Raw genomic sequence first — 22,166 nt, forward strand, 5'->3', positions numbered from 1 at the left:
AAAAAAGATAAGCGCAAATAAGCTCCCAATTGTCTCCCCAATATGTAAACCACATCTCGGGCTGCTGTCTCTGTTTCGCCTTTGAAGTTTCCCTGAAATGTCATGTGTTGTGAAGACTGCTGTGCATAAGCAAGACAATTTGCTCACTCTCAGAATTCTTACCGGTTTCCACTGCTATTTGGTATCCAGCCTCTAGTCTCCGAGATGACCTTTCCAGCCTCTCTGTGTTATCGAGCAGATGTGCCCTCTGAAAAAGAAAAGGGAAGAGAGAGAAAAAAAAATCAGGCAGCAGTCTACAATGTTCTCTCCCCCTTTTTAATTGTGCTTTCATATTCCAAAACATAAAAATATCCACATATATTTTATGGAAGAGCCTGTTATAAGGACAACTGGAAGGGGCAGGTTCTATGATCAATCATAATTATGTGTACCAATCATTTTTGTTTTGAAACACGAATATGTGCTTCACTTCTCTTACATGAACCCAATAAAACAGAATGCAACAATTACATGGGAAACCTGTCTGAAGAGCATTTCCAAAATAGATTTCTCTGTGACACATGTATGCAAGCACCCATGATTTCTATTCAATTACAGTTTGATGAAACCATCACTTTAAATGCAAGTCGTAGTTTTTAATATGAACTTAATTTTCAGCAGAGGATATATTTCCTTTATGTGTACTACTCAAGTGAGGTGATAAAAACAACAAGCTATTCATACTGAATACTGAACAGCATGAATATTCTTCAGACTGTTTGATGTAAAAAGATGTAGAAACAAAACACTGGTTTCTTGATTTACACCTCTTATGCCTAAATATATACGAATATATAAATAATATACACAGATGCAAGTATAAGATACTTTTCCCACAAGTCATTTGTCCATTTATGAGATAACAATCAACTGTGATAACAATGCATCTTCCAATGCATTTTCACTTGGGGGGCTGCAATAGTTAAAAATGTGAAATTATTATTTTCATTAGTTTATTCTCCATTCAAAACACCAACATTTCACCATGTAAGCTCATTTCCTTTGGAAATTTGTTCCTAGACCAGCTCTAATCAAGTCATCAAAAAATATAAGCCAACCCCCTCCTACTCCCCCCTCCCAGTAACCGCACACCCCTTTCCAAGCACTCCTTTACCCAAAAAACGTATTTTGGGTATTTGTCAAAAAAAAAATATTTCCTACAACTTTGCCTTGTTGACAGATGTCATTTTAAAATGGAAGAAATGCTTTCTAATAATAATAAAAAAAGGAGGTGCCATACATATTATCTGAGTGGCTGTCTACCGAAACGATCTACCTTGCTCTAATGAGCCCCTATGGATCTTGGGAGATGCAAGCTGTATTGACATGCACACTTAAGCTAATACACCTAGACCAGTGCCTCCAAGCTCTAGCAGCCAGGGATGCTGACAGAATATCTCGCTTCTATCTTCAAAGAAAGGAAGTGATTAGTATGTTATCATTACCATTCAAAACGTGATTTCCCTATTCCCTCCCGGCATAGGTGACACATCTCTGAGATGCGGCCAGACGATCGAGGCAGCTAAAGCCACATCAAAGCTTGCCTTGAATTTTTTTCTTTTTTTTTTTTTCCCCCCCCTCTCTCTTTCTTTTTTTGGAAATCATTAAAACAATGCATTTAGATCAGCACAGATAGGACCCAATGTGAAGGTCAGGAAAGCTGCAATAACAGTCTATAATAATTAATAGAGTTGTCTAATACACAGTGGATAGGTTAAGAGTAAATTGCTAAAAAGGCTTTTGCATTCATGGGGGGCAGGCCACCAAGAAAAAAAAATCATCACAAGTACTTAATAAAATTTAAAACCATAAGCTACGATGCTTTAATTGAAATCACGGCAGCAACCAGAGTGGTGCATGTTCTTAGTACTCATGGTCAATCTAGATAATTAGTGTTAATTTTGCTTAATTTTTTAAAAATGGCACATTTTCACAATATCTGCTGGATCCTCTTCATTGTCCATTAGAAGGAAAAAAAAAAAGGAGTGTAGTGCCTTTCTCCAAATACTGCCCTCCAAATCTATTCAAGAACAACTAGTGTTAAATATTTTAAACTTTGAAAAAACATCAGAAACCTAACACTATTACACAGATGACTCTCAAGAAAGAAAAGTAGAAGAGAAAGGGGGATAGGGGTATATAAAAAGGAGTTTAGAAGGTAAGAATCCTAAAAGTTAGAGAGAGGATACTTCAAAAAACACACCAAAGGCTGGGAGTGAGCACAAGGAGTAGAACACTGATCACAGAACAGATGTATAGGGCTGTAGTGGTATACTGGAAATGAAAACACTATTCTACTATGGTAAGAGAGAGAGGAGGAAATAATCAGATTTCACATTACAAGGTGAAAGAGCTACTGAACAGAAAGAATTAGCATTTAACTGTGTATTTTTATAAACCATATAAGCCACATTTAAATAAAATAAACTACAAGCCTACAGTTCAGTTCAGTCTTACTGTGAGCAATTAGAATACTAAAGCCCTGTGAATTCAATGCTAGCATTAACTCAGAGCCATTTCTTACTTGATTTCAGAACCTTTCCACCCAAGGCATTCTATAATGAAACCTAATTTTATTATAAAGGGTGGTGTCATTTACACTGTTTGGATTTGGAGGCACCCTGTCCTTTGGACATGAAATCAATGCCCTATAGCAGCAGCTGATGCTTTCAACTGCTTCCCACCCCTCCCCAAACTCCTTCTCCCACAGTATCCCCTGCACTCTGTGAGGGGGGCAGCGTGGTGATTCAGTGTGTCTTGCAGCTTCAGAAACAGCTTCTATCTGGAGTTACATAAGGAAGTTTTGCAAAGTGGCATGCTATCACTAGAGATTTAGTCATTCCATGTGGGCTGGATTCAAACTGAGATCTCAGGAGCTCAAAAGACAGAGCGACACAGCCTCCACGGAAGCCTGTGTATGGCAAGTGTGCTAGAATAGAGCCTTGTAATGAGAGGAAGCCCAGGTTTTATTAACAAACAGTATGGCAAACCACAATTTCTTTTAAGATCACTTCATACCTCCTTAGGAGAACTATAATTGGGGATGCCTTGATGTTTCACTATGTGACGAGTTAAGAATTATGCCTGAGTCACTGTACTAGCCTTCATTTAAAGTTTAATGTGCATTTTGCATTGGGTGTAAAAACACCATTGCAATTACAGCCTATCCAACACATAGTGGGTACTTAAGTGCAGAGAACAGAATGTCAGCAATTGGTTTTTAAATTTTTTTTTCTGTACCTGTACAATTTTGTTTCAGGCAAAATAATAAATCCCTTTATTTAGTTCTATTTGCTGCTGCTTTCACTATAAGCAGAGAGAGGGAAAAGTAACTTATAACGTTAGCAAGGAAAAGCAAAAAAAAATAAATTACCAGAAGCAATATCAATTGTTTTTAGGTGGCTAACAAAGAGGATTTATAACATCCAAAAGGTATGATTGAGTTCAGAATAGCTCCCAAGTTGCAGCCCTTTGCAACAACATCCTGAATTTTCTTACCAGCCTTCACAGCTATTTCAAAAAGAAAAGCATATAAGTAGCAGCTTTATTCCTCACGTAAGATTAAATTTTCAGAGTAATTTTACAAATTAGGAATCTTTGTGTTAATAAAACTACAATCTATGTTTGGAAGCAAAAATGATCCTACTATATTCTTTGCAAAAGCATGGGAGCAGACGTGCTAGTGTTGTTCAAGGGATGAGAAAATGAACCTTGTTCTTCTGAAAAATCTCAGAAATCAGGCTATACAAAGCCTTGCAACAATACTGTCATCTGTTTAAATACTGGGACTATTGGGGAGGGGAACTCAGCAGTGGTGGGAAGGCTTTCATGTAGTTACATGTTTATTTTGTTTAATTTATTTTTTTTTGTTAACTGTTTTACATATTAATATCAACTCCATGAAAGGAAGGGAAAATAAAGCATTTGGGGAACTAGTGAAAGAATCTTTCTTTATATCACAAATATCTACCTGTTTTTAAGAATTCTCTGTAATTGTCCTTAATCTGGTTACTTTACAATTCTTTGTCATCACCATTTCTAAAACTTACAAATCCTCTCCTGCAGAGTTCAGTATGCATTACTGATACATTACTGGGCACACATGTTTCACAAAGAAGATACCAGACAAATATGTGATGTCAAAATACTCATGCTTCTAAATCTATTTATTCTAATACTTCACTGGTCCAAACTCTCCATTATGAAACCCTCCAGAAATCTGACCTGTAAGTAATCTTGACTTTACTCAGACCTTCTTTTCAGTGGCTACCAGGAAATAATAAAAAAAATAGCAGTTCAAATACCTGCTTTGCTACAGCAGTAGGTAACAGCAGAGATTAATTTCAGAAAATATACTGAAACATTTGAGGAACTGACCATTAAAACAGGCTTCTCTCTAAATATTTATGATCCATTTTATAACTAGAAGAAAGGTGTTCTGGAATACTGATCTCTAGCGTTACACCTACAGATCTACAGCACTCACAAATAAATAATAAATATTGATATGTGTGTGTGCAGGTCTACCTACCTGCACTGTATTTTCAATGGGTGTACAATATCCAATATAATACATAAGCTATTTGAATACCTCACACCAAACTCAAAACACTGTGAAATGCTGTTTCATTTTTACAATGTTTCAGCAAAGGTTTATACCAAAGCAATGCTTTCATTTTCAATACCAGTGTATAAATGTATTTTCCCTATCAAAGATTTTGTGATGCAAACATGATTATTACTGTATTTGATTTGATCATGGTATTCTAGGAGAGATCAAATAATAGAGGGGTTTTTTCCCCCTTCTTTTTCTAGTGCCTTTTAAAAAAATTCCACTATCAAAGAATGTTAATTTCTAAGGTTTGATCTAGAGATTCCTATGTAAGTATACAATTATTAGGGAAAAAGAGGCACAACAGTGAATATTTTAAAGCAATGTAATCAATATTTTTGCTTTGTGTAGATTTCCCTGCAACAATGAACAAAAAGATCTACTTCAGATTTAGAAACTCAGCTTTAAAGGGAAAGCTAGACAACAAAAAGCAAGAAAGTACTCACCTCTTCACGTAATTTTATCAACTGCAACATGAACGCACAAAAAAGATAAAAAGGAAAGAAATGGCAGGAAAGAAAGATCAGTTGTGTGACAGGATACAGAATTAACATTGACAATTTATCTGTTTACATGTTTAGCATTTAAAAATCACAGACAAACACATTAAAAGAACCTAAACATAGACTACATGCAGAGTTTTTTGAACGAATAAAGATCACTTTCTCACACTGTCACATTAAACAAAGAGAATAGTGTGAAATTCTCTTTTAAACCACATCTAAGACACCATCATGAAATAAAGGGGAATGACTTCATAGAAGTCTATATTATAAAGAAAAAAACAAGTTTACTATTCCTCTCTTCGAAGATTGTACAGCTGAAGTGGTTTTGTATATACAAGTTTGCAGAATGTTTTCTGTATATTTTAGTTGTGACAACTGATTTCTTATTTTACTAGCAGATCTAACTTATTAATAGATGACTGCATCTTTATAGCATGTAACCAGTATTTCAGTTTTTATATACCTGAGTTCTACTGTAACTATATTATCTAATTTTATTATTGAACTTCAGACAGAGGGGTTTTGCCACAAAAAAAAAAAAAAAAAGGCAGTTTAGTTAAATGGTTCAGAATTATGATTTATTGAACATCATATTTAAAAATAGACAAAGGAATAGGGAACAACATGAAACATATTTTCCTTAGAAAAGATCCATTCCAGGTTCTTAATCCACTATACAGTATGTGTGTATATATATACACACACATAGAGTGTGTGTGCATACTTATACAGTATATACATTTATACTTATTAATTTATGCTTGTAAATCAACACAATCTAACACTGTTAATAATACTGCTGTGGCAGGTTTACTATAAAACTAAATAAAACCCCAGCCTGATTATCAAGCCATGTTGTAATATACTCTCCCCTTAGAGAGATAGAGAAATTATTTGTTCTGGAACAAAACCTATAATTACTCACAATAAATGTCTGCACAAGAGTGGCTCTTTATAAAAAAATTACAGTTCTCTCACCGATTCCAGTTGAATTCGAAATTACAACAGCTACATAATTACCTCAGTTTATGCTGGTACTTCACCTACAGTTTCATAGCACTAATTTTCAACACATGTAAGCTGAGAATGTTTACTACTACTAAAGTCTCACCAGCATGAAGGAAACAAAAGAACCTCCATTATTCTCTATTGTTTCATATGGCTCGTCTAAAACTGAACGTTAACAAAATGGACAACGAGGCTCTAAGGAGATGTAATTAGGAGGGCTACCACACCACACCGACTCTAAGTGAACCAGCTCCTCTGCACGTAGCTTAAAGGAACTTTGCTAGAATTTGGTATAAAGAAAACGGCATTGTCCGCCAAGCCAACGTTTAAATTCAAGTGCTTGGCCTATCATAAATTGGTCTCTTTCTCCAGTTCTTCCCCCCCTTTTTTCCCCAAAAAGGCAAACATTAAGGCTCTTTAGAAAGAGACGATCTGGGAGTTGATCACATAGCTATCTTTTCTTTCTGAGGCCACCATTCTTCAGTTGACTATGATACTTAAAGGGCCAAAGTTTAAAACGACTCTCCCGCAATAGAGCCCGTTTGGGCATGCCACCCTGCTATAATCAATGAGAGTTTTAAAATGCTGCACATTTGTTTTTTCAATAGGTCCCAAACAAAAATGTTCTATCTTGTTTGTGCTGCATGGCTGAATTTAAGCTCTGCATGGGATTTGCAGCTAAGCTAAGTAATGGGAGAGGGCTTGGGTTTTTTTTTTTAACGTTGGCTGAAAGATATTCATTCAAATTAACAAAAGATGTATTTTTCCCCCATTTAACAACGCTCTTGATGAAAATGTGTTACCTTTACGTTTCTATTTTGAAACATTATTTTTATTATGCTCACCGCTGAACTATAAACAGCGTTAAGCTGTGTGCAGCCACCATTTTAGGTTATGATAATCAGCATATTTTTGAAACAAAGATTTATTTATTTATTTATTTTTGCAATACAGAATTCGATACAAGAGGTAATCTGTTCCTTTGTAGGCTAAAAAAAAAAAAAATCTGGTTTATGCTGGTTTGAACCAGTGGAATCTCTTGTGGCTAAGCCTTCTGCTGTGACTAAAATCAAAACTGCGCCACAGAGAGCAAGGAAGCGAGATGGGATGTGTGTGTGTGTGTGCGCGCGTGTGTGTCTGTGAGGCATGTCATGTGACACAGAAAACTACCGAATTTTTTTTAAAAAGCTGATAACGCTACCGCCGTCTCTGTCCGCATATAGATAACGAATAAATGCTGAACTCTATTAAACGCCCTTTACACATTATCGTGGGTCGAACACACAATTTTCTGAACTTATGATGACAGTCTATTTATTTTGCTATAAACCCTCGGCATGTAACGAACAGATTTGTGTCTGGTAATGATCTGCTCTGCCAGGGCTATATGAAATGATACCGACCTTCTTTAGATCTTGGCGAATTAAATTGACCAACTTCACCCCCTGGTCTGTAGCTGAAGTTTGACACACTTTATGCACAGCAAGTCCAAATCTAATATTATCACAACTTTGTAGTCAGAAATTAAGTAGCCACAAAATATTTGTTCACCAGAAATCACTTATAAAATGTATGTATATACGGACATGCAGTTTAACCTAATGAGAATCTATTTAAACTTACTAATGAACATAGTTGCAAAAGAGAAAGGAACACTTGCATCTCAAGGAAGTTGGTAATACTGTACCTGACATTATTTTGGTCGACAAGGATTTCTTATTTAACCCAACATATTCTGTCTCAAAACCATACGGATTGCTACATAAAACAGTTCTATTATTATTAAAGAGAAGCCACAACTTTAAGTAGTGTATCATTGCAATGAAAAACTCCAGGGATTTGAATGAAAAACTTTCAAGGGATTTGCTAAATGTTGGTGACCAGGATGACAAACAAGACTTGAAAGCAACAAAGCCTGTTTGAGACCACTCCTGGAAAATAAGTAACAACCCAATGAACACAATTTTTGGAATTGGGTGAGTGAGGTGGGTTTTTTTATGCAAGAGGGGATGTCTCTCGATTCTCAGCCTCTGAGTGCCTCATTTGACTACATTCACATGGTTCAAATTAAGAAGGAATTAATTTATGCTAAGCAATGTCTTTACTAAACTCTAAGTGCTTTAAGAGCACTACATCACTACCTATCTCACTAAACAAAGATACATTTATTTCAAAAGAAACTTTCAATAGCAGAACTGTAAAATTCTTACAACTTCTCACAGGAAATTTTTATATGCCTTATCTGCTAAAATTAGTTAAGTCTTACTGTACACATTATAAGGCAATCGTATTCTAACCTATCATCCAGACATAATGGCTGATACTTATGGGAGACATTTTGGAAAAACGAAGAAGACAAAAGACAAATCATCATTTGCTAATTCTTCAAGCTGTTCCTTGTACTTCAATCTTTCTTCTTGGGAGAACAACAGGAAACTCATACCTATCACCCTACCTATTACAGCTTATAACTTGGCTATGGTTCACTGTAATAGTACCTTTGAAACTCAACTGAAAAAAAAGAAGTTGAATAATGAAAATATCCAGATTGTTTATTTTTCCAATAGTGCCTTGTTTATTTCTCAATATTTAATATGGTCATACCAGCTGCTATACATTAAATTTCTTCTGTCTTCTCTCTCCACCAAAAACATTATGCAAGTGTTATCATGACAACAAAGACCATACCTAAAATGTGCTACTCATATCTCTTATTTGCCTCTGGGTAACACCCCAGACATCCAGTATTTCTATTGGCAGATTTTACCAATATTTGTGGATTGGTACAGGAGCAATTCTGAACTGGCAACTTTTTTCAACACCTCCTGTCAGAAGAGGAATCATTTCTCTCTGCTTTCACAGTTTGGTGACTGAACTGGGGAAAACAAACCCACCATTGTTTGGTTAAATTAATTTAACCTAATCCAAACTAATTGAGAATTAAAAGTCCTACAGCATCAGGGTCAGGGCCAATCCACGTACCTATATTTAATTCCACCAGAGGAATTGAAAGCAATCATTTGAAACATTTTCAAAAATTTTACATGGCTGTGAGTTATACCTGAGCATCTTTCTATCATTTAGTCAAAGTTTTCTATCAATATAATGATGCAGTGGGGTTACTGAGTTAAATATGACAATATATCATCTTCGGTACGTGGTAAGTACCCAAACCTTACATGTGACTTTGATGGCTGTACATTTTAATAAGCTCAATACCCGCTGAAGCTTTTGCACTAACTGCTTGCACTCATAACTACGTGTATAGAAGTACAGATATAAATAAGGATATTTAATAATAAGAAGAAAATGTTAGATTTATTATTGAAACAACAGAAAAAATAATGTATTTTTAAAAATACTGGTATTCACATATCTAAAAGAAATTAGGCGACTCCATTATGGTGCTATTTCATAATATTTTTCAAGAAGGGAATTCAGAACTTTCAAAGGTACAGGGACAACAGTTTCAACTTGGGTTATGGAAAAGGATTTTGATGACCTAAAAGACTACACAAAATTCCTTCAGCAGCCAACATTTTCTTCCATTTCTTCATTTGAAAGAAAAAACCCTCATGTTGACAATTGGTTGAAGGTATCATTTAGTTCCTTGAGAAGAGACCATGTCTCTTCCACCACGTTTGGAAGAAAATCATACCTCACAAAAAGTGTACACATGACCCAGTTATTTAAACATTCCTTAAAAAGTGAAAATAAAATATTTTATCTCATCCTTACCCATAAGATAATCTGTTATAAGTAAAGTTTCTTATCACAATTGCCCTTTTATGTCTGAATTCATACAATTTTTTCTTGAAAAGTAAAAATAGCAGCACCTTAAGAGAAATAAAATGAGAATCTTAACACTTTCACAGGACTAAATTTACAATCATGACATGCAGACTGTAAAACTCTCTTCCCTAAAATCACCTTTTCCACAAATTCATTACTTAGGGATAAAACCCACTGTTTATTTTACTCAAATTTTGGAATCTCCCCTTGCAATAATATGTAAATATGAAGATTAATATCTTTAATTGTTCACATAGATATCAGAGCTGTTCTACTCTAGTTTTATGTCTCCAGATAAATTGTACCCTGTGTATACTTTCATTAATGTATGAATAAAGTCTGTTAAAGAGTTTAAAACTTATAGAGCATATTTAAAATACTGTATAAGATTAAAGGTTACAGGGTCTGTGTTTTGAAAGTCATTGTACCGGGTAAGTCTCCAAGTCCTTATTTTTTCTTTTCTTAGTGAAGCTGAGCTTGTACTGAGGGTGTAGAGGATACAAAAAATTTCAGAACATTGTTCTGATCCATTTCCTCATTTACTATCACATTTCTTGAGTAAACATTTAAACAATTTTCACTTCCACTACAAAATAATTCAGATTCTATAAGGTCAGAAGAGAAAATATGACATTTAAGAAAACTTTCAGCTAAATTCTAATGCAAAATGCACAACTTTAATGGCATAATTTTCAAAATGAAAAGAAACATTCTGCTTTCAGAAAAGGGCCAAACAAGTTTCAGACCCTACACAAATATTAATAGGTGGGTCAAAGTCTCCTTTATAATTTTGGGTAGTCTAGCAGGATCCTCACTGTAGTATCCAGAACAACAATACCGGTACAAGATTTTAAAAAAGCCTCAGGATTATCAAGCTTTCATCCATTAAAAGAGATGATGGATAGCATTCTGCATCCTGGTACAACTCACATTATGAAAGCATGCTCTTATTAGTACAACTTGTGTTTTTGGTACAAGAAGAGAAAATCTGTTTAGGGAAGGAATCACACAAGGAAACTGAGTGGGATACTGCCTAAGTCTGAGCGCACTTTCATTTGTTTTGCCTGCCAGTGTTGATTTAATTATACTGCATTATTATCAAAGCTGCATTATGTACTTTTTTTATTCCTTTTACATGTGTTTGAGGTGAAGACCTTGGCTTTGTCGGCAAACAGCGTGTTTCAAGTTATTTCTTAAGTACTAAATAATAAAGAAAAGAGAAGAAAAGATTTTTTTTAAGATAGCAGACAGTGATCACAAGTTAAAGGGTTAAATGTAAGATCTCCAAGAAACATTTTGAAGTTGATTAAGACCCCAGCTTTGCATTAAATAGTATCACTTCCACATGAGTTGTTGCTAATGCTGTTAAGGAGCAGCTTGAGAAGCCCAGTGTGCCAGTGACCTCCTTCACCCTCCAGCCACCCACTAGGGCTTCTTGATGAGCATCCTACCTGGTTCTCTGAGGAATTCCCGTCATCCCCTAGGAGCTCATTCCGCACCTCATCACTGTAGGCGATTCGTGACCTTTTCTGTAAAACAAAAAGAAAAAAGGGTTAGGAAGTAAAGCTCCGAAGCCATTGGTATCAAGGCTGATCATCTTAAACCTCGAGAGCCCCCTAATGGATACCTATTTGACAAAAAAAAAAATAAATCTGCAAGTAAAAGTTATTACAAAGTTCTTCAACTGCTGTATCTTGGCAAATCTGCATGGTAAAACCTCAGTATTTCTAAGACAGTCACACCTTTAACACTGCAGCAATGAAAGCAGCTTCAGTGAAGCTCAGAATAAGTAATATGTGATCCCAGTTATGTGAGTGGAGTAACCAGAGAGGCAATGTACAATAATATCAGAAGCAATCAAGAAAAGCCAGGGTAGGAACCAAACATATTCTTTTGAAGAACACTTGTTAGCTGGACACAGAACTCAACGTAACACTGCAGTGATGCCACTAAACAGGAAAGGAAGATTGAGTTTTTCCTATATAAATAAAACGTAAATAAAACCCGAAGAACACACACTTGACACACCTGATTGCATTTAAAGATGTAAAAAATTAACAAGACTTCTTTATGCTGCTAAAGCTATGATGGCCTACTGGGAAAGGACTAGAAATTAAAGGGCAAAAGAAAGAAGAGAAAACAACAGGACAAGGAAATATTGGTTTACAGCAGTTCAAGGAAACACCACGAAACTGGGACAGTCATTCATGGGATCCTTAGAGTTGTTATTCACAGCTTATGATCATCATGTTGATTCTAAACTAGAGCAAGTGCCAAGCAATGGAAAGTAAATGTCTGAAGATTACCAGGGTAGCACAGCATTCAATGGAACAACGCAGAAGTCCATAATGAGAACATCAGCCCAGCTTTCAATGTCTCTGTTAGCCAAATAACGGGTCCTTAGTCAGTTAATATTTACCATTAAAAGAGATACAGAGTTTTTAGCATATTTTCTATCTTCTTTTTTTTGAGAGTGGTATGTTGCCTCGTGTGAGCCCCAATGGAAACTTCACACACACAGATATGATGTTTTGGAAGCTTCATCTTTATTGGAAATTATACTTACTTTTATACAATTCAATAACTACAACATATTTGACTACTTAACTTGTCACTGGTCACACACACAAAACACACGCTGTGCACACGATTAAGCTACATTATTATTGGCTAGCCAACATATCTTATTTTTCTCAATTCTTCTCCTTCTAAATCTAACCACAACACTCTATTTACATGCCTCCTGGCAGGTCCAGCTCAACCTCCTGCCTGCAGGTGTTGTTTTTCTCGTTCCTGCAGATGTCCAATCCTTGTCGTGTTCTCAAAACACTTAGTCCTTGAAACTCCTCAAATTCCCATCAGCTGGTCCACTCCTGCCTTAACCCAAAAGGTCTCTAATTCTCCTACATCGGTTATGTTAATTTTTAAACTTCATCAGAGGAAGAAACCCAAGGGTAGCAAGAACTAAGCTGTAGGGCCTTCTTTTACCGATGGGAGCTTCCCTCACACCCTGCCATGGTAGTGACTACCAGTGGGAACTGGGACAAACCCAACCCCTCCTCAAACCTTCCCTAATTGCTCCATCATGCCAAAAGACTTGTTTGAGACTAAGGGACAGGAAACAACCCACTAGAAATTATACTGAGCACAGGGAAATTCATTACCTTTGTGACAAAGAAGTTTAGAAGTGAGTCATCCCTCACGCTTGGGGCCTAGCAGTGGAGTAAGCCTTGCATTGGTCACCTCAGAGCTAAACATTTTAGCTCTTTATCCTGTGTAGTTCACCCCTTATAACCAATATCATCGTTACAAAGCTTACCCCTTTGTGATTCAGTTGCCAGTGTTCAGATCTAGATTATGTACCAAAGCTACAGATGAAGAAAGGACAAAGCAAACCACAGACCTACAACATGAGGTGAATTGTGCCAAATCTTTTGGAGATCTCAGCTGTCACAGTTTCATACTAACCAAGCTAAAGTAGTCTACAGCATTAAAGGAAATGAGAACCTTTAAACAGGCTGTGGTATCAGAGCTGCCTGTTTAAATTATTCATTTCATCACTATGGGGGACTAAAACACTCCACAGTATGCAAGAATATCATATGGAGATCGGTTTTGTTTTTCTCTTTTTTCACCAAAAAGCCAACAAATTGGCATAGATTGCTCAATTATATTATTTTCCTATTTTTATTTGATACATATCAAATAAGGAAGGAAATTACAAATATATATCAATAAATATCTAATCTTCTTGTCTGATTAAGATTCAATCTTAAGACTTCATTTGAGGTCTAGTAGTTCAATTGTACAGTTTCCCCCAGTTTCACAAAATGACTCAGCCCCATTGATTCTGTTAGTGTTGAATGTATTTATCATTATTAGACTGAGATGAGGAGCATGATGCTTCACGAGTTTGTTCTCCAGTGAACAAACTGCCTAATAATACGTAGGGACTGAGATGGTCCTTGGTTACACATCATTTATTTGAAAGATTTAAGTGGATGATATTCTCATTCTTAAGAGCCAGCATGGGAGAAAGGAAAAAGCATATACTTTATGGAAAAGAAATAAATGTTAATAGCAATACAATTTTAAGAGGCCCTTTATAATCCTTTATATCATCACCGTTGAACTTAATAAATATATTTGTATCATTGTTCTTTTATTGCAATAATCTGTCATGATCTGAAAATCAGCAATTATATTAAAATAATGCTTTGACTACAATTAGTTACAACTCTTTGCCATAATCAATAAATAATTTGATACTAGTTTTGATCACAGTTTCACTTCCAAATGAATCAATAATATAAAAGGAAAGGCCTTTGAACTGTTCATTTATTCTTTCAGGATTTGTCCAAAGTATCAATATCTTGAATTACTTATTATTCTTATTTTTATTAAAGTATTATTGGTTAACACTTCTGAATGTGGCTATACAAATTAGTTTGGCTTGTCTGAACTCTGTAATTAAATAATTTTCTATATTTTTTTTTTTAGTTCATAACTATCAGCTGTTTATAAATATATACTTTAGCCAAATGCAAGAATGATAGTTTGAGCTGGAAATGTCACACGCTCTGCTACAGTTTGAAGGAACCCAATTCATAATGCATTTTATAAATAGTTAATGACTTCTATACATAAGCTAACCAGGCAAATCAAGAAATTGTCAACATTTTTAGTCTTAGTTGTCAGTTACCACTGCCTACTGGTACTTTATATGTATGTTTCTAGAAAAGACAGAAGCTTTACAGAGTTTGTAATCCAAGGCATTTCTGGGCAGCTCAATATAGGTTTAAGAGGTTCTGTGTGCAGGTTTTTTTGTCTGTAAAGGTCTGTCATATATTGAAGTTTTCCTTGTATTTTATATTTTCTTGTATATATCTAGACAAAAAGTCTAAGCACCCAAGTGCTTTTGCTCAGTGTATATGTTTCAAATGTACCATGTGCCCAAACACAGGGTGACACAAAAGGGTTAATCTACTTTCTACAGGAACTTCAAGACAGAGAAAGTTTCAGGGGCTGTTTTAAATGTACTACAGTACCCATTCCTTCTGACAAGGAAGAATTTCTGATTCCAAGCAGACCTCTCTTGGTTTATGAACAGGATTTTTGCATACCGATTGGGTGATTTCCTTAAAGCCCTGTTCAAACAGATACACTTGCTCAGTTCTGTCTGGCAATTTGGCTTTAAACAATCTGTCTACTTGACCCAAGCCTTAACATTTCCCAATAGAACTGAATGTCTTCATGGGCAAGCCCAGCTAAATTAGAATTGAAATGAATTAACTCAGCTTAAACTAATTAAGATCTGTGATCTGCAGTACCACCCCCCTGTATGATTCTACATGTGAAGCAGAGTACACGTAACCAGACTGTAAGAATTCTGCTATACTACTAATCTGAGCATACCAATGAAGTTCGTCTATTACTAAAGCATATGAGAAGTTAATTTCCATGGCCTACACATGGCAAAGCAATTGCTTAAATTGCCTCACCTGGGAATTTAATACAATGTTATCATCAGACCAGCCACACTGTAAATAGATTTATAATGCTTTCCATGTGCTAGGCTAGGTTGCATATGAATTAAGTAATGATCTGGTATTACAATACAATCAGCTAGTTCCCACACCTGGCAGACAGGATATTTTGCTAAATTACTACCTATACAGATACATCACAACATAAAAACAGAAAAGGTAATGGGAAGAGAAACAATCTACATGGTGTATGACCGAATTTTACATGGTAACCAAATAAGATGTAGATAGAAAGAGGGATCCAAAATAATCTATTTCCAACATCTGCACAACAGAACACATACTTATTCATTTCTATTCAATTTTGGCCTAATTTTCCGCATTCTATACTTTAATTACCATCCACATTCTGAAATGTTCCCATTAGTGAAGGCCAGAACTAGCCTATGCCCCTTCACTTCAACGCAGTTCCAGCAATCAGCCAAATAATTGATATAAAGTATTGTACATTTTCATACAAGAACTCAAGAATAGCTTTCCCCCTCCTAAATGCTAAGCAGCCCCCCAAACAGATGAGCAAACCTAGGTTCATTTCAGACAAAAGACCCAGCAAATCCTTTCATCCCAACCTCTCAATTTTTCAGGCTCAATGTTTTAAGAACAGATTAAACAGATTTTTTTGGTGGAATATGTGTAAATAAACAAAAAGGCTTATTTATCCACAAACATCTGTTTTCATACAAAATTCATTAGAATTTCCTAGTATATATAAATGTTTAAAAAAAAAATCTCCAGGCATCTGTTTCACGGTTTGGCCCTGCTCTAGATGTAAATAAATACTCAAGATTAACATAACCAAAAATAATTTGTAGGAATAAATTAGATTTTACTTTCTGTTCTTTGAGAGTAGTCATGAAATATCGCCACTGCTCTCGCTGAAAGCAAGGTGAAAAAAGTGACCTGGTCCTCAGATGGATAGCTAAATACTGCAGAATATACACTTTCATCTCTGCCTTTTGGAATAAGTTTTAAAGTATTTTTTGCTGAGCAGAAATGGAAAAGATACAGTTTAACAAATTCAGAGGAAAAATAAGAGATCCTACTCAACAATCTTAAAGCTTGTGTTTAAACACAAACATAAAACCATTTCTAAAAAAATTCAAATTGCTTTAAAAATCATGTTCAAACATCAGTTTTCAAAACTTCTACATCTCTGTGCAGAGGTGATCCAGGAACAATAGCTTAGACACTTCAGACTGTAATACCAAAGGGATATTAACCTGTTCTTAAGTAGCTCAGTTTTTAGCAGCTGGGTGTAAGAAGCAGGAAAAATTATTACATAGTGCTAATATACAACCTGATGCAATGCCAGACTTCCAAGCATTTCCTTAAGAAAATTGAAACACCCTAAAGCTGATACATTTCCGTCCAAAAGTAAATAAAAACTATTCTACAAATCCACTGAAACTTCTGATTGAAAGAATCAATTCAACAGTACGTGTCAGCTGGCAGAAGTCAATGTCTCAGCCACCCCCGGACTTGCCTCCCTCCCTGCATGCAGAGGGAATAGGCTGCAGGCAACTCAAAACCCGTGTTCTGCCACTCTGCCAAGTGTCAACAGCTTCCTACAACGGTGGAGAGAAATCAAACCTCAAGTGCTAATGTGAAATTAATGCAGAGATACTATCACCCATTTTAAATAGATGTCACAGGTCCATAAATCTTCTTTTCAATAATCCTCATCAAACACGCTTTCGGTTTCATTACGGGGTGAGGGCAGGGAAGAAGGCCAAGCAAACCCCCACGAGGATACAACACATTGTGTTGGTCATGAAAAATGGCAGCTTCTGGTCACAAAACTACTTCCACCTCAAACTCATGACCAGGGGACCATGTATGTCACCAACATGGCAGATGCCTAAACAACTGCTACATTGCACGGGCTGTGGGTAGGGAAGAAAACAGGTGACCTGTGGGAGAACTGAAATTCATTGTTTCTGTGAATTTATGGAGTAACAGAGGATGACTGCTATTTTATTCCTATTTGTATTTAGAAAACCAGCTTTTATTTACTTGAGTTCTGAATTTTAAACTCAATAACCTAGAAATGGAAAGATTTTTCAAAATTCAAAAGGCTGGAACTGACTTCCGCCTCATTCTATTTTTTAGAGAATGCTCAAAAACTCACTATCATCACTTCCCATTTAAGACTACACCTACCAAAGACTATTATAATGAAATACAAGAGTTGTAAATCCAAGCATGGAAACTTCAGGTAAGTTTTGTTTGGGCTTGGACAGCACTCTCCAAACATAACAAGCAATAACTCCCCTTAGCCTGGTGTATAAATCAAATTTTCTTTTTTAATAACCACTCAAATTTTTGCTTGTTTGAATTACCACGTATTATTATGAAATCTTGGTCCCTATATAGACATATTTAATTGGAATTTAGTTTCTCCAAGGTGCCTTCAGTGTTGGGCTGCTCTGCACAACAGTTTGCCAACCTTTTTCCTCACGTGTCATAACCTCAAAATATGCCAGGCATCAGCTGCTGCATGAAGACTGGGTATATCTTCAGATTTAACCATAACATCTCTGCAGGCCAACAGAGTGATGTGTGCCTTCTGCACTACCGATCTGCAGTTATTTCAATACCTACTGTTACCTACAGCTGCTTGTCTGCCCCTGTAATATGCTTTTCAGTACTCGAATTTCAATGTTTCATCCAACTCCTTTCCATTGATTCCTTCAAATGACCATTATTAAACTATCGTCTTTCATTATAAAACCTGTATTTACACATCTACTCAGCTGGCTGAGTTAACCAATTTGTCTATTCAGTCAACAGACATTCCTTTAAATTGTGTATGAGACCACTCAAATTCATTCCTTCCCAGATTCACTTTCACAAAAAGCCTAGTGCTTCCTTGTAACCACCTTGTGCATGTTCAAAGAGCAGTCTGATAATCTAGCCTGTTAAATTAGAAGTTGGTTGGTGTTAGTGCCTTTTGCCTTGCTACATATAGGAAGCACTGGCATATATTGGCCTAATTTGTTGACAAAGATTGGAACTTTGCAGACCCTTCTTTACCACAGCCATTTTACTCAGCAGTGCTGGAAGAAAAGGCAAGAGGAAGGTTGGAGACGGGGGAACACCCTCTCTCCCTGACTCAGACACAGTTTAAAAATAAAGGTATCTCAGGGGTAAAACCACATCTGATACAGGCTCAAAGTAACCCACAAACTGACTATTTATTTGGGTGCTGGGGGGGGCTAAGTGGGATAAATTCTGTTGTTTATACCATAGCTTCACACTTGGACTTTGAGGGAAAAGAGACGTGTCCAGACTGTGATCTCAACAAAACACCCAGACGCAAAGAAGAGGAACAGCCAAAATTAACTCAGGATTGTTGACAGACAAACTGATCCACAATTCTTGTTCAAGCTAACCTGCAGAAATATTTAAGGGTGTTCAGTCTCTACATCAAATCATAGAAGACTCTCACTCCTAAAACAGACTTTGAGAAGTCATGTGAGTCACTAATGTCTTATAGGCTACTGTTCCTCTACAGAAGTCTCTGAGAAATCTGAATAACTTAAAGATCAACACAACTAAGCTACAAAAATAAGCTTATTTTGAGAATGGTTTAACTGTGGCAGATCTTTGCACACAGAACTGGTAGATGCACATAATAAGCATACATGTAAGTGCTACAAGTTTCTCTGAAAAATTACACTTTAGGGAAAATTCTTAAGAATAATGATGGAACAGAGTACTCCTAGTGCCTTTTTCAAGCATGTCACCAAGCTTATGTTTCTTTTATGAAATCTTAATTGGTCATCTCAACTGATCTTGCTATAATGACCTAACTCATATATTATAGTGGTTCCTTTTTTACCAGAAGTTTGCTTTTGTTCATTTTCTTTTTAATCAAGTCTATTACTACACAACCTCATTTATCCAACCAATGCTATTTAGAGGACAAGGAGCAACTACACATCAGGATCATGTACTTCAGACTGTTTTGTGATCCAAAGACTTTATGCTGTGTGTTAAGGGTATAATTAACATAAGTGTTTTCTAAATCTTGGAGGTGGAAGATAAACTCCACTGTGTTGGACCAACAGAGAGATGAACCCAGAAAATGAAAATATGGAGACATTTTCCTCCAAGGGAAGAAGTTTATACTCTGAGTGCCAACTTTTAAAGAGAGTGTTCCCAAAGACAGTGAGTCAGCGAGGAAAAAAAAAATCTTAAGGAGGCTTAAGATTTTTCAATTAATTAGTTCACACTAATTAGTTCATGGTGAAGGATGATAAACATCTAAGATAAACCAAAACATTAAATGTTCATTAAAATATCTTTGTTTCAGCCAGTATTTCCATCTGGAGCCTAGATTCCCATTGCTAACAGTAACAAGACATCTGCTGGTACATTCCAACAGCCTCTTCTTTTCCCAGGAAAAAAGCTTCCAAGTTTCACTTCTTTCCTCCATTTGATACTTAATTGCCTTTATCAGTCTCTACCTACATTCTCTGGCCTCACACTACAGAGATCAGCAACTGTAATGAAAATCTATAATTGGGCTGAACCAGATGCCATTCTTGAATACTACCACAATCTTTCTCAGTTCTCCCATTCCCTGGATTTCTAACAGTAGCCAAAGCCTAGGAAGGATGGCATTTTTTTAGGCTTTCCAATTAGAAGTACAATTTTGATACAGAGCTCAGTTCTATTAATAAATTATACATTTTGTCTACTGTGAACTCCAAGAGTAAAAACCAAAATGAAGCCAAAAAGACAGGTCTCATTTCGGACACCCAGAATGAGGGCAGGGAGATGAATGAGATGTTTCCAAGGCAGATGAATTGTCCCACCTACATTTGTGCTACTCTGATAGGATCTATATTAAACCAAAGAAACTTAAGCAGACCTTTCCAAAAATACTTTTTAGTGCATAAAAATCTATTCTTAGACACTGTCCTTTTTTTCACTGATCATGCAGCCTCTTTCCACTCATATATTGATATGTTTTTTAATTTCTGAAAATAATATATAGGATAAGAAATTCTCAGTTGAGCCCTAAGAATACTAATCACAATATGAAAAACTCTATTCAATGAAAGTAGTAGAGGATAATTTCTGACTTCATCATTAAATAAAAATAAAATAATGCTTGATGCAAAGAACAGTCAAATAGAAACGTGATGTAATAATGGTGGTTTGCATACAAATACACCCACATGGTAATCATTCTGTGCATTTCACTGCAAGCATTTTAGACCGTAAACACGTTACCTCAAACTGTTGATTAATGAAAAGGAAAATGAAATATACTTTCTGTATAACACAGCCCAGTCAAAACTAATATTTGCATCTTACTGTTCATGCTCCCTGAATTTGTCATTTTTGCCCTGACGTAGCTGGGATTCCTTTCCTTCCTTCTAGAAGATATGCACTTACACACAGACACACTGCCTTCTCCGAAAAAGAGAAAAATTGTCTGAGTTTAGTAATTTTAGTAGTTAAGTGGCCACAATTTGTCTTTGAAGTTTGTAGCAGACTGAAGGGGGAGTAAATCTGTACTTTCACTGCTCCCCACCAGGCACTACTGGGACAGCACCAGTTGTTTCATGCTGTGTTAAATCAATAGCTAATATGGTAAAATACTAGCCCAGTGCTCAGACATGGCATTTTCTAGTTTTATCACAAGTTGATGATAAGCAGTTCTTGCTTTACACTACCTGAGATAAAAGTCAGTAAGTAACCCACTACCTCTAATTTATCAAACCAAAGTCCTCCTCCTTTTTGTACTGCCTCTGCATTTGAGTTCCTCAGTCTCCCCATCCAGTGAAAATACCTATTAAAATTTTCATTTATAGAAGTATAAATGGATTAAAAAACATCACTGCAGTGTACATATCTATATGTAAAATAGCCATGCTAACCCATTCCGTACTTGATTCATTTCTTCAGAACTTCAACCTTGTAATGCAGTGTAAGGGAAAGGGAGTATATTTACACAAAATAGTGGTGTTTACAAAATATTTGGCATTTAAAGTGTTTTTCTGACAGACAAGCTTCAGCTAACTTGTTGTTTTTCCTGTTATCTGTAGCACAGTCTGAAATTCTGCTTCTAAGTGGACCAACATACCACACAAAGAATAATGAGAAACACCAGTACTGGCAGTAGCTCATTTCCCAGTAAATACTGATGTCCAAACTGAAAAAACTCACTGAGTATTTCTGTTTTGTCCCTGTTCCTATGTTGTCACCAACAATGTTTACACATTTCTCTTGATCTTGTTTATAGCTGCCTAGATTTTCACTGTCAACACAATGTAGTGTGAACCTTAAGGAAAATCTCACTTTATGTATGATTGCCTAAAGACTGGTACATCAGTCAAAGCTTCCATTAGTCCAGAACTTGTACTGCCTCCTATAGTGGCCATTAATGGATAACAAGGGGAAATCTTAATGAACAGAGCAGGGATGGAATGATTCCCATTTCAGTAAATGTAGCCAGTTTATGATGATCAGCAGTTCAGGGAGTTTGAGGTACATGTAAGATCTTCATACTTAATAAACCTTGATGGTTACTGCTTACATAATACTTCTTCTATTTAAATAGCAACTGAACAGACATTCATGCATAGGAAGAAAGATGCTCAGATCTCAATATTATGGCGAAGATTAAATTCAAAAGTTATCCCACTCTTC

At 36.0% G+C, this 22,166-nt stretch overlaps 1 protein-coding gene across 4 annotated transcripts in view; it reads right to left on the minus strand.

Annotated features, from left to right (window-relative positions):
• Positions 1-22,166, minus strand: part of VTI1A (vesicle transport through interaction with t-SNAREs 1A) — a 272,706-nt gene that overhangs the window by 207,189 nt on the left and 43,351 nt on the right. For 2 of the 4 annotated variants that reach the window (XM_050305757.1, XM_050305760.1), the window contains exons 4-6: positions 11,409-11,486; positions 5,098-5,118; positions 163-247 (exon numbers count right to left, since the gene is read on the minus strand). In XM_050305757.1, coding sequence (XP_050161714.1) covers positions 163-247; positions 5,098-5,118; positions 11,409-11,486 — 184 coding nt within the window. The remainder of the gene's footprint in view (positions 1-162; positions 248-5,097; positions 5,119-11,408; positions 11,487-22,166) is intronic. The other 2 variants (XM_050305758.1, XM_050305761.1) reach the window with 1 other exon arrangement.

The sequence above is a fragment of the Myiozetetes cayanensis genome, unplaced genomic scaffold (genome assembly GCF_022539395.1).
Source record: "Myiozetetes cayanensis isolate MyiCay16 unplaced genomic scaffold, myiCay2020 scf10, whole genome shotgun sequence".
In the NCBI taxonomy this organism is placed as follows: domain Eukaryota; kingdom Metazoa; phylum Chordata; class Aves; order Passeriformes; family Tyrannidae; genus Myiozetetes; species Myiozetetes cayanensis.